Raw genomic sequence first — 13,868 nt, 5'->3', positions numbered from 1 at the left:
GGTTTAGCATTGCCCTTGCAAGTCTGTGCATCATGACAGTTATTTTGTTATTTATGTATTTGTGTGATTACTACTAGATGGTAATTTGGTTTTAAAAGCAAAAGGTTAAAAACAAAAACAACACATAAGGGAAGGTTTCGTTTCTTTTACGCATTTTTCTAAATATATTAGTGTGTAATTGTTTTAATGTGAATAGGATATTGGGAGTTGTACATTGACTTGAGGATGTCTGTTTCTTCTGTGTAGAAATTGCTGTCTGTTAATATTTAAATATTTATTTAATTTTTCTTTAAAAGAATATTTCAGTTAACACCTGCGCCCAAACAAAACTCGTATGTATGACTCAAGGTTCAAGTCAGAGTTCAATAAATGTTAAAAAATGTAAAAAAAAAAAAATTGTGTGCATCTACTTATTATTAGTGTGACGCTTTAGCATGCAAATTAATGGGAAAACTTTTAGATATCAGCCCTAAAAATCGGCCAAAAAAATCGGCAGCCCATATCGGCTATCGGTTAACCCTGACCTCTAAGTATCGGCATCGGCATCGGTTATAGAAAAACCCATATCGGACGACCTCTAGTATGTATGTGTGTGAGTGTGTTTCTGACTGAAAGTGTCTACATGCGTAAGACTGTGTGTTTGTGTGTGTGTCTATCTGATGTGTGTCTGCATATGTTTGTGTGTCTGTTTGATGTGTGTCTACTAGTGCTGTCAGTTTAACGCGTTATTAACGGCGTTAACGCAAACCCCTTTTAACGCCGTTAATGTTTTTTTTTTTTGATTAACGTCCTTTTCATAAAAATGATGGAAAAAAATAGTTGAAGGGACATTTAGAATAGATTAAAATTTGCGATTAATCGCAATTCATTTTGAGTTAACTATAACAAAAATGCAATTAATCGTGATTAAATATTTTAATCGTTTGACAGCACTAGTGTCTACATTGTTCACCCTGCTGCCTTCTGGTAGGCGGTTCCGAAGTATCCGGTCTCGCACCCGCAGACTGGAGAACAGTTCCTACCTTAAGGCCATCAGACTCCTAAATGAACAATAATGCACTCTCATCACTTTACACTCGCCACTTTACTCTACACAGGCTCACTTTCACTGCTGTTTGCACTCCATTTGCAATATTGCACCACCTATATACTCGAAGTGTCTATGTCTCTGTGTTAGTATAGGTCCCATGTTAGTTCAGGTTATTATGTGTATAATATGTTTAGTTTAGCTCATGTAGGTATGATTATCTGTTTAGTATCTGTTTAGTATGTGTATTTATGTTTAGTATCTATATTGTATATGTATCTGTTTAGTATGTGTATTTATGTTTATTATCTATATTGTATATTTATTGTTTATCTAGTAGGTCTACTACCCTGTCTTTCTATATGTTTATCTTATGTTCAGTACTTATTGTTAAGTTATGTTATGTTATATCATGTTGGAGTACTTATATGTTTTTATGTTTATATGTTATGTTATGTTATGTCTTGTTAGGTTATGGTAGTGTGGTATGGTGTCCTGTCCTAAGCATTTCAGTGCCCAGTCAAACTCTGTTGTTCTGTGTATCTGACAATAAAAGACTTGACTTGACTACATAAGACTGTGTGTTTATGTGTGTGTCTATCTGATGTGTGTCTGCATATGTGTTTGTGAGTCTGTCTGATGTATGTCTGCAAATGTGTGAGTTAGTGTGTGTCTGTGAGTTGTGCTTGTGCAAGCTTATCTGTGTGTGTGTGTGTATGTGTGATATCACTCACCACTACTTCAGTGCTGCTGCTGAGGCCCGCGCCGTAGTTGTCCGTGGCGACGACCTGGAACTTGAAGTAGGAGCGCCTCATGTTGCGGTACATGATGGCCGTCTTGATGACACCCGAGTATGGCTCGATCACAAAGCTGTCCTTCCCGTCCGCCGTGGGGGGGATGATGAGGCGGTACTGCATGGCACTGTAGTTCCCTGTGTCCTTGTCCAGGGCCTGGGAAAAAAAGACATGCATACAGATCAGAGATAGACAGATCGATAGATAGAGAGAAGGAAAGAGGGAGAAAGAGATGTTGAACCCACCTCAAGGAACAAAAAATGTGACAAAAAAGGGAACACACACAAAGAAAACAATACGTCATTACCTATAATTACTATTATGTTATTACCCTCTAAACCAGTGGTCCCCAAATGGCGGCCCGTGGGCCAGATCCGGCCCGGGTACGGCACATTTTTGGCCCGCGACGTCTCACTTGCTTTACATAATTTGGCCCTTGGGGAAAAATAATTGGGGACCACTGCTCTAAACCTATATTCATGCACATATGTGCTTGCTCACTCACACACACACACACACACACACACACACACACACACACACACACACACACACACACACACACACACACACAGCAACAGATATTTTTCTCTAGCTGCTTCAGTGCTGCTCTGACACTTTTGTTGTCCACCATTAGAGGGAGTCTTTGAGCTGGGAACTCTCAAGGGGGTGGATGCAGGATTGTAGGAGGATGTGGGGTGGGGTTGTGAAGGTCTGAGCACAGACAAGTGTGTGCGTGTTCGTGTGTGTGATCATGTTCGTGTGTGTGTGTGTGTGTGTGTGTGTGTGTGTGTGTGTGTGTGTGTGTGTGTGTGGGGGGGGGGGGGGGGGGGGGGGTGGGGTTACTATCACATGGCCACAGCCGAGTTCAACATTCTGAAGCTTCTCTGCGGGGACATTGATTTATAACCTCTTCCTGTCCTGGGAGAACATGAGCGAAAGAGAGAGAGGGAGAAGGAGAGTGTGAGAGAGAGGAGACAGAGAGAGAGAGTGTGAGAGAGAGAGTGGGAGAGCGAGAGAAGAGAGAGACAGCAAGAGAGGAGCGAGACTGGAGAGAGAGACACAGCAAGAGAAGAGAGAGGGAGAGACAGCAAGAGAGGAGCGAGAGAGGAGACAAAGAGAGAAAGAGAGAGCGACTAGGAGAGAGAGAAGAAAGAGCTACTAAGAGAGAGAAGAGAGAGTGACTAAGAAAGAGAGAGAGAGACAGAGAAGTTGAGAGAAAGGGTTGCCCTGCCCCTGCCCACTCATTAACCCAAATGAGATGTTTCCAATATGCCTGGAGAGCCACTCCACACCACTCCACTAAATACTGCCTGCCTGCCCAGAGACTGTATATTAAAGGCAGCTCGGCGCTCAAGGTTTACGTGCCGGTGGTTCATTATTAGGAGCGCTGGTTTGGGATACTAAAACAGCACACAGGGTAACTGGTGGCAATTTAGAGGAAGATTCTGGGGAAGTGGTCATCAAGGGAAAAAACGGGAAAATCCTGCGAGGGGCAGGTGTGTGTTGACGTGTGTTTATGTGTGTGTGGGTGTTTGCGTATGCGTGACAGAGAAAAGAGTAAATTGAGTTTGTGTGAGAGAGAGAGAAATTATTAGATTATTGTGACCCAGTGCATTTTTGGGGGGAAACTGCTTCACTATGAAACCTGCGTGAAATTGAATTTTCACACACACACACACACACACTGTTGTTCCACTCCTGAGACCTAAAAACAGTCCACAACCCCTTTCACCAAACAAAACCAGTCAAATGAATGGGTCTGTGTGTCTGTGGTCTTGTTTTCTCCCACAGGTGATTGATCACATAAACTAATTATCATGAAGTCCTCCAGCCTTCCTCCAGTGAGAGGAAGATATGACTGTTCCCGCCACACCATTGTTCCCCTGAAAACAGTCAACAAGCGTCTGTCCTTATCTGCCCAGGCCCTGTCATGTCTCACGCTTCAGCCTGAGCTGACGCTCCAGTCCCAGGGCCTCTGCTTTCTCCCTCTCCGCCTCCTTCAAAAATACTATTTAAAGGAGGGATTGGGAAGTAGATTAGCCTAAGCTGCGGACCGCTGAGCAGCTTCTGACTGAAATCCGCACTGGGGAGACGCTCCTGGTTTTCTCCCCCAATCCCCTCATGGTGGGTGGGGTTGTTACAGGTCAGAGACACTCCTGAGGACATTGACCTTTGACCTAACTAGGGAAGTTACACTGAAAACTGTGAAGCCTGCATTACTATGAAGACTGTGTGACCTGATGGAGTATGAAGGCACATACTCATAGAAACACACACACACACACACAATCTCACACATAGATACATTCAATTTCACAAGTGGAGCAGTCTCCTCCCAAAATATCTGCATCTACTATGTCACAACAATCAAAGCTGTGGTCAAACACAAACACTCTCTCTCTCTCTCTCTCACACACACACACACACACAAACAAAAACAAACAAACAAACAAACACATAAACACACAAGGAAGCCAGATGAGACTCTGCGTGACAAAGTGGCTTTGCCCCCGTCTGGACATGCAAATTAGCTGCATTCCCGCTAATTGGCTAACGACGACTTCATGAAGACTAACAAGGTCTAAGCTCCTGTGGGCAAACTGGAGCGCCTCTTAGACCGAAAGGATTTACGGCGCACCTGTACGCTCGCCCCCCTCCCTAACACTGTGGGCATATTTCATCCTGCCTCTCATTCTATTTCTGAACCAGCCAATCAGTTATTCAGCTCTCAGTCATGCATCCAAACTGCTGACGGGAGTATGGAGGGGGGAGTGAGGATGGGCGGAGGCCTGTTGGCTAATGCTAGCAGAGAAGTACGCTCAAGGCCAACGCTTTAGGATCCAACTGGTCTAAATTAAACACAAATTACCCCTCCCCCCCCCCATGGGGACTCTGATCATTTATATAACTCATTTAATACTGATTTAAATACTGAATCAAAAATTGATGTGAAATGAAATAAAATTATATAAGGAAGGAGTAATCCTGACTAGCCATCCATTAGAGTTTGATATTTGTATTTATTCTATCATTCTCTGCTGTTCTAATGTGTAATGCCATGCTGTCTGCTGCTGTGGGGTCATATATCAAAGCTAGACTAGCTTCCTGACTGAATGTGTAACCATTTACACAGATCACAGAGATCCCTTCATCTGATGTTTATTTTATGTCAAGTAGATTACTGAGGACTCGGAGAGAGAGAGAGAGAGGAGGCTTCAGGAAGCTCATAGCTCAGAGATTTCTGGAAACTTCCGACCTCTCCATGGCTGCTAGTGTGCGTGGTGTGTGTGCCTGGAAGTGTCTCACTGCACCTGGACCTGAAGCACAGAGGTGAAGGTCTTGGCGTCCTCGGTCACCCCTCCCAGGTAGAGGGGCTTGGTGAAGACCGGAGGGTGGTCGTTCTCGTCCTGCACGTCGATGAGCACCCGGGCTGTGTTGACTGCAAACGCCGCCAGGGACAGAAGCAGAGACATGGAGCGAATGAGCCAGAGCTGTCACAGTATTCTTCTATATATTACCACAGGGCAAACACACACTCAGGTCAGCACCACTGAGAGAGGACTCTCTGTAGCACACACAGACACAAACACTCACACTCACACACGCAGACACAGACACAGACACAGACACAGACACAGACACAGACACAGACACAGACACACACACACACACACACACACACACTCACACAGAACAGATATGCCTGTTGTCATATACAAATGTGCACATTGGTGTATTTACACAAGGGCAAACACCGCAATGCGGGTCTGGCATAATCCTGTCGTCTTTCTCCCTGACACGTGAGGAGTCAACCTCGCAGCGCAGGCAGGCGGCTCTGGAGGCAAATAAGAAGCTCGTATATCATCTGAGACTTGCACAGGAGGCACAGACCCAGCAGGGGAGTTAAACACTGAGCCCTGGGAGTAAATAACATGACTGTTTATTAGGACATCGCCTCGTGAACTGTTTGAGCTTTACTTAAAGAACAATGTGGGGTTTTTTTTTGCCAGCGTTTTCTCTCCGCTATTCTATCTCATTACCATAAATTGGCATGATGAAACTCATGTTAAGCATGTTTTCTTTCTCCCATGTTAAATCCCGCCAACAGCATAAGGGATTGAGCAATTTATCCTGTGTATGACTAAATAAATTGGTTTAAGGACTCGGCATCCTCCAGTTGCTCCCCTGACTAGATTAAGGATGACACACTAAGGCTCCCAGCAGGAAGCACCTGTTGGATCCCAAACACACTGACACCCCTATTCATCCTCAGCAATCCACCCCATGTGTTATTACAGGCTGATGGCCCACACACACCAGCAGACACAACAGAGGTTAAACAGCCCTCTCTGGTTAGGGAGGGAGATTAAAGAGGGAAATGGAAGGGTGGGAAATAGAGAGATAGAGAGAGAGAGAGAGAGAGAGAGAGAGGGAGAGAATTTACTCTGAATATTTGATACCTCCTTCCATCTTTCTTTTGTGAATTATTTTGCCAATTAAATGTATTTAATTGTCCACATCAGTTCTGTTGGTTTGTTTTGAGATGGTGAGAGAGGAGGGCTGCTCAGTATTTTGTGAACACCAGTCAAATGAATCAACAGGCGCCATCAGCCTCCCCCCCTTAAACCCCACCAGTATTACTTTCCTTGCATCACAAATCCCCCCAATCACACAGAGACACTCTCTCTCTCTCACACACACACACACACTCATAATGAGGCCTTAATCTACTGCGTGGTGGGAGTCCTCAGGGAAATGTGGAGACACTTCGCTTTGACTTTCTCTCACTTCAACACCTGGTTTACATGGTGCGGGAGATAAGGTGTGTGTGTGTGTGTGTGTGTGTGTGTGTGTGAATACTACAAATGATTCCATGCTCATTTTGTACGATATATACAGCCGCGGAAAAAATTAAGAGACCACTTCAAAATTATCAGTTTCTCTGGTTTTACTATTTATTGGTATGTGTTAAAGTAAAATGTACATTTTAGTTTTATTCTATAACCTACTGGCAACATTCCTACCAAATTTCAAATAAAAATATTGTCATTTAGATAATTTTCGAGAGGAAGCTCTCCAAGTACGCAGGACTGGTCAGTGACTGCCAGCAGGCTGGCTGGAGAGCAAGGTGTTTCCCTGTGGAGGTTGGATGCAGAGGTTTTGCAGCCCGTTCCTTGGCCAGAGCCTTCAGTAGTTTGGGTATCGAGGGTGAGAGAAAGAGGAGAGCCATCCGCAGTACCACCGATGCGGCAGAGAGAGCCTCAAGATGGCTGTGGCTCAAAAGAGGGGAGCCATGGAGTCATGGTAGCTAGCTAGCCATCTGGACACAAGCTGGGGTCTGATCAGCCCCGGCTGGGTCACCTGGAGGAGGGCGTATGATGTTGAAAGACCCGAAACGTCCAATGATCCCAGGAACATCACTGAAGATGTGTCCAGATTAGGCATCAGTAGATGTATGTACACACTGTATACCCTGAGTGATCAGTGACAGCCAGGAAAGACTGGATGACAACCATGAATAGTGTGGTGACGACTGGAGAGTCAGTGACAGCCCGGAGAGACGGCAGCCGGGGCAGAAAGGGTCAGCAACCCAATCTGCATCCTCTGAGAGGAGGAACCCAAACAAGCTACGATGAACTTAATGGAAAAATACCCCCAGGGGTGCCCGAGAGGGGGGGAGGATGAGCAACCCCGTCTGACAGATACAACGGTGACAGACCCAGGCAACGGACAAACGACTATGAGCAAGCAGTGTACATGCGGTAAAATCTGCAAGAACATCCATGGCTTAAAGATCCACCAAGCGAGGATGAAGTGCCCGTTGGGAGCAGAAGCAGCACAACGCACAGGTGTTACACCTGGTGAGACGCAGGAGGAGCCAGGCCCGGAGTCACCCCATAGTGCCCAGAACCTCCAAGTGTTGCAAACTAATCCCTCGAGCATCAAGTCTGACAGGAGGCGGATCAAATGGCCTGCAGCTAGCATGACCTCACTCTGGAAGCAGTTTGATGACGATGTCGACCAAATTCTGGAGGCAATGGCGAAAGGAGAGGCCGACAGGAAGCTACAAGGTATGACGACAATCATTGTCAGCATCGCAGCTGAACGGTTTGGCGAGGAGGAGAAGAAAAGCCCTGGAACATCCTACTCAAAGAATCAAAGAGCTGTAAGGATCCACAACATCAGGCAGGAGATGAAAGCGTTGAAATCCCAGTACAAGGCGGCAGGACAAGAGGAACGCATTGGCCTGGCCCAGCTAATGTGCATCCTTCGGAAAAACATCAGAGTTCTCCGACGGGCTGAGTGGCATCGGAGGCGGCGGCGTGAGAGGGCACGTAAACGTACTGCTTTCATCGCTAACCCCTTCAAGTTCACTAAGGATTTGCTGGGGCAGAAGCGCAGTGGCAAACTGGCCTCCTCGCAGGAAGATATAGACCAACATCTGAAGCAGACGTACAGCGACCCCGCAAGAGAGCAGGAGTTAGGAGAGTGTAACAACCTCATAGAACCCCCTGAACCAGAAGTGCAGTTCGACATGTCGGAGATGCAGCTAAAGGAACTTAGGGAGGTTGTCCGCAAAGCAAGGGCAAGCTCTGCTCCAGGACCAAGTGGCACTTCCTACAAAGTGTATAAGAACTGTCCCAAACTCCTGCTGCGTCTGTGGAAAATCCTGCGAGTCTTCTGGAGAAGAGGGAGGATCCCTGAACAGTGGAGAGTGGCTGAAGGGGTATGGATCCCAAAGGAGGAAAACTCCACTCAGCTAGACCAGTTCCGCATTATCTCCCTGCTGTGTGTTGAGGCAAAGATTTTCTTCAGTGCTGTTTCCAAACGGCTGTGTACCTACCTGGCAAAGAACACCTACATAGATACATCGGTCCAGAAAGGCGGCATTCCAGGAATGTCAGGATGTCTGGAGCATACTGGTGTGGTGACACAGCTCATTCGGGAGGCCAGAGAGAACAAGGGCAACCTGTCAGTGTTGTGGCTTGACCTGGCAAACGCATTCGGTTCCATTCCACACAAGCTGGTTCAGCTCACCTTAAGAAAACATCATGTACCCAGCATGTGTACAGACCTCATCGCTGATTATTACAGCAATTTCAGGATGAGGGTCTCTTCAGGAGGAACAACATCCAGTTGGCACAAGGTGGAGATCGGTATTATCACAGGGTGTACTATCTCTGTGACATTGTTCTCCCTAGCCATGAACATGCTCACTAAGTCTGCTGAGCCAGAGTGCAGAGGGCCCCTCACAAATTCCGGACAACGGCAACCACCCATCAGGGCATTCATGGATGACCTCACAGTCATGACAGAATCAGTCCCAGGCTGCCGGTGGATTCTGAAGGGACTTGAAAAGCTGGTGGAATGGGCCAGGATGCGTTTCAAACCCGCCAAATCCAGATCAATGGTGCTGAGGAAAGGGAAGGTGGAGGACAAGTTCCGGTTTAACATCACAGGCACAGCCATTCCAACCATCTCAGAGAAGCCAGTCAAGAGCTTGGGCAAGGTTTTTGACTGCTCTCTGAGAGACACAACATCTATCCAGTCAACCTGCACTGAGTTGGATGGCTGGCTGAAATCCGTGGACAAGTCAGGTCTACCTGGGAAGTTTAAAGCCTGGGTCTACCAACATGGCATTCTTCCCAGGATCCTGTGGCCCCTACTTGTCTATGCAGTCCCTATCTCGACAGTTGAGACCTTGGAGAGGAAAGTCAGCAATCACCTCAGGAGATGGCTTGGATTGCCAAGGAGCCTGAGCAGCATTGCACTCTACGGGAACACCAACAAACTGCAACTGCCTTTCAAATCCTTGGAGGAAGAATTTAAGGTAACTAGAGCCAGAGAAGTGGTTCAGTACAGGGACTCAAGTGATCCGAAGGTGGCTAAGGCAGGGATCCAAGTGAGGACTGGCAGGAAATGGAGGGCAGAGGAAGCAGTACAAGAGGCAGATGCAAGGCTGCGTCACAGGAGCCTGGTGGGAGTGGTCACACGAGGCCGGGCAGGGCTAGGATCCTTTCCAACTCCCCAAATGAACACCAGGGGGAAGGAAGGGCGACGACTTGTTCAGGAGGAGGTGAGAGCAGCAGTGGAGGAGACGAGAACCTGCAAGGCAGTGGGGATGAAGCAGCAGGGAGCTTGGACGAGGTGGGAGAATGTGGTCGAAAGGAAAGTGACCTGGGCTGAGCTTTGGATAGCTGAGCCTCACTGCATCAAATTCCTCATCCAGGCAGTGTATGATGTGCTTCCAAGCCCATCAAACCTGCACATATGGGGCATAGCAGAGACACCAGCTTGCCCACTGTGTTCCAAGCGAGGAACCCTGGAACATATCCTCAGTTGCTGTACAAGGGCACTTGGAGATGGTCGGTACAGGTGGAGGCATGACCAAGTCCTCAAGACCATTGCTGAAGCCATCAGCATAGGACTGGAGTGGGCAAAGCAGTTCAGACCCTCCAAGAAAACCATCGCCTTTGTCAGAGCCGGGGACAAGCCAACTCCCGCGAGAAGAACATCATCTGCAAGCATCCTGTCGTCTGCAAGAGACTGGCAGTTGTTGCTGGACCTTGAACACCAGCTGAAGTTCCCCAGCCATATTGCAGTCACCACCCTGCGCCCAGACATTGTCCTTGTGTCTGAGTCCACCAAGCAAGCAGTGCTGCTGGAGCTGACAGTCCCGTGGGAAGATCGCCTGGAAGAAGCTTTCGAGAGGAAGCTCTCCAAGTACGCAGGACTGGTCAGTGACTGCCAGCAGGCTGGCTGGAGAGCAAGGTGTTTCCCTGTGGAGGTTGGATGCAGAGGTTTTGCAGCCCGTTCCTTGGCCAGAGCCTTCAGTAGTTTGGGTATCGAGGGTGAGAGAAAGAGGAGAGCCATCCGCAGTACCACCGATGCGGCAGAGAGAGCCTCAAGATGGCTGTGGCTCAAAAGAGGGGAGCCATGGAGTCATGGTAGCTAGCTAGCCATCTGGACACAAGCTGGGGTCTGATCAGCCCCGGCTGGGTCACCTGGAGGAGGGCGTATGATGTTGAAAGACCCGAAACGTCCAATGATCCCAGGAACATCACTGAAGATGTGTCCAGATTAGGCATCAGTAGATGTATGTACACACATTTGCAGAAAAATGACAATTGGTCAAAATATCAAAAAAGATGCAGTGTCTTCAGATCTCGAATAATGCAAAGAAAACAAGCTCATATTCTTTTTTAAACTACACAATACTAATGTTGTACTTTGCCTGGCTGAGGTTTGTAAAAGACCATAAGGATTGAACCAAAGCGGACTGGAGGGTCTCCTAGTTCGTCTTCTCTGATGAGTCCAATTTTCAGCTTTGCCCAACACATGGTCGTCTGATGGTTAGACGGAGACCTGGAGAGGCCTACAAGCCACAGAGTCTTGCACCTACTGTGAAATTGGACTCATCAAAGAAGACGAACTAGGAGACCCTCCAGTCGGCTTTGGTTCAATCCTTATGGTCTTTTACAAACCTCAGCCAGGCAAAGTACAACGTTGTCCCGGAAGAAAAACTTGCTTCCTTTTGCTCTGACAATGTTCCCCAACTCTGAGAAGTGTTTTTTCCAGCAGGGCAATGCTCCATGCCACACAGCCAGGCCAGTAAAGGTGTGGATGGAGTATCACCAGATCAGGACCCTGTCATGGCCAGCCCAATTTCGAGACCTGAATCCCATAAAAAAAAACTCTTAAATGTGATCAAGAGGAAGATGGATGGTCACAAGCCATGAAAAGAAGCCGAGCTGCTTGAATTCTTGCGCCAGGAGTAGCATAAAGTCACCCAACGGCAATGTGAAAGACTGGTGGAGAGCATGCCAAAACACATGAAAGTTGTGATTTTAAATCAAGGTTATTCCACCAAATATTGATTTCTGAACTCTTCCTAAGTTAAAGCATTAGTATTGTGTAGTTTAAAAATGAATATGAGCTTGTTTTCTTTGCATTATTCAAGATCTGAAGACACTGCATCTTTTTTGCTATTTTGACCAATTGTCATTTTTCTGCAAATAAATGATCTAAATGACAATATTTTTATTTGAAATTTGGTAGGAATGTTGCCAGTAGGTTATAGAATAAAACAAAAATGTACATTTTACTTTAACACATACCAATAAATAGTAAAACCAGAGAAACTGATAATTTTGAAGTGGTCTCTTAATTTTTTCCGCGGCTGTATATCAAGAAGCAGAGCCTAAGTGAAAAAAGCAACAACCAGGTCAATTTCCTCCTATTGAAGTGGTTATTGCTGTATTTTCCTCCGAACATAAATCAGAAGGTCAGTGCCACTGAGGAGATGTCATACTCAATCTAATGTGCTCACTCAGACACGGCTGCCCTGGACAGTCACACACTCTATTTAACACGACACACAGGAATGGAGTGACAACAAAAATGTAATGAAGCCTTGTCATCTTTGTTATTGAATGGCATGATGTCCAGAGAGACTGCGTCAATATCTATCAAGATGTTTCAAGTGTATAAACTAACAAAACACACAGCTAGACACACAAAAAAGAAGACACACACACACACACACACACACACACACACACACACACTCATGGCCACACGCAGACACAGACAGCATTCTTGACAGCAAATCAATAATAATAGTATCTGCACAAGGCTTTTAGCCTAAGAGTTCTATGTCTACAAATGGGTCAGTTTTAATTGGAGGGAAGATGTGAATGTGTTTGTACACTGAATATTGTGTGTGTTACAACAGATGTCTGCATGTGTATCAGGGTGAAGTTATGCGGATGTGTGTGTGTGTGTGTGTGTGTGTGTGTGTGTGTGTGTGTGTGTGTGTGTATGTGTGTGTGTGTGTGTGTGTGTGTGTATGTGGTTCTTACTCTTTGCCGGGGCGCGGAGGTTTGATGAGGCCACCTCCAGAGAGTCAGCCTCCACCCGCAGGAGGAAACTGCTGTTGGTCTCAAAGTCCAATTGCCTCGCTGTGGTGATCACGCCTGTGTTGTTGTTCAAGGCAAACTCACCTAGCAAAACACACAGTGATAGACAGAAATAGAGAGAGAGAGAGAGAGGGAGATAGAGAGAAACAGGAGGAGAAAGAATTAACTTTTTTGCGGAACACTTTTACCACTTGCTGAAATGTATTTAATTGCCATGTCGCCACCACTGCTGTTCTCAACCACTGACTGTTCTTTTGTTCTGTGATGTCTTGGATCTCAAGGATTTCATTAACATCCACAAAGAAGTCCTTTGCTTTGGTTTGAGAGATGGTGAGAGAAAGAGATCAAGAGTTAGATGCAGAGAGAGAGAGAGAAATAACATAGATAGATGGATAGATAGATAGACAGATAGATCGATAGATAGACATATAGATAGACAGGTATATAGATAGATAGACAGATAGATAGACAGACAGAAAGATAGACAGATAGATAGACAGACAGACAGACAGACAGACAGACAGACAGACAGACAGACAGACAGACAGACAGACAGACAGACAGACAGACAGACAGATAGATAGATAGATAGATAGATAGATAGATAGATAGATAGACAGACAGAGACAGACATCTAACAAGGGAAGAAGCCCTTCCACATTAAACACAGGCTTTGAGCAGGCCCTCTTTAACCATCCGTAATGACTCCGGACGACATGAGTGTGAGAGATCCACCGCCATGGTTGTGCTTGAGGAAGCGGAGCTCTCCTCCTCCTTGTCTTCCTCCCGGCTCCACCAGTCTGCCTAATGAGAGCAAACGCCTCCAACTCGATTGGCTCTTTTTCATGCCAGATGAAGGGACGTGCCAGATGGGGCCTGATGTGAGCGTCCTGCTCCTGCCGGTGGTGCCGTCTTCACACCCCTTTGCCCAGCTATGCGCCGTGGTCATTATCAGTGAGTGTGTGTGTTTCTGTGTGTACTAATGCTGGAGCACACTTAAAACATGGTCACGCACACACACATGCACACACACCATTACAAACACAGTCACATACTCAGTACAATCATGCAATACTCTGCAAAGAAAACAGGCCTTTTAATGTTATGTCTTGCGGCCAGACAATT

General features: G+C 46.4%; 1 protein-coding gene across 1 annotated transcript in view; it reads right to left on the bottom strand.

The window, feature by feature from the left end:
* The window catches only part of pcdh15b (protocadherin-related 15b), a gene marked incomplete at both ends in the record, with an annotated part of 193,723 nt that overhangs the window by 35,989 nt on the left and 143,866 nt on the right, over window positions 1-13,868 (bottom strand). Inside the window, 3 exons of the mRNA XM_080835675.1 lie at window positions 1,762-1,977; window positions 5,136-5,263; window positions 12,687-12,827. Of these exons, the coding sequence (XP_080691801.1) occupies window positions 1,762-1,977; window positions 5,136-5,263; window positions 12,687-12,827 (485 nt within the window). The remainder of the gene's footprint in view (window positions 1-1,761; window positions 1,978-5,135; window positions 5,264-12,686; window positions 12,828-13,868) is intronic.

The sequence above is a fragment of the Sprattus sprattus genome (genome assembly GCF_963457725.1).
Source record: "Sprattus sprattus genome assembly, chromosome: 3".
NCBI classification, from domain to species: Eukaryota; Metazoa; Chordata; class Actinopteri; order Clupeiformes; family Clupeidae; genus Sprattus; species Sprattus sprattus.
This window is presented reverse-complemented; position numbering and strand designations above follow the sequence as displayed.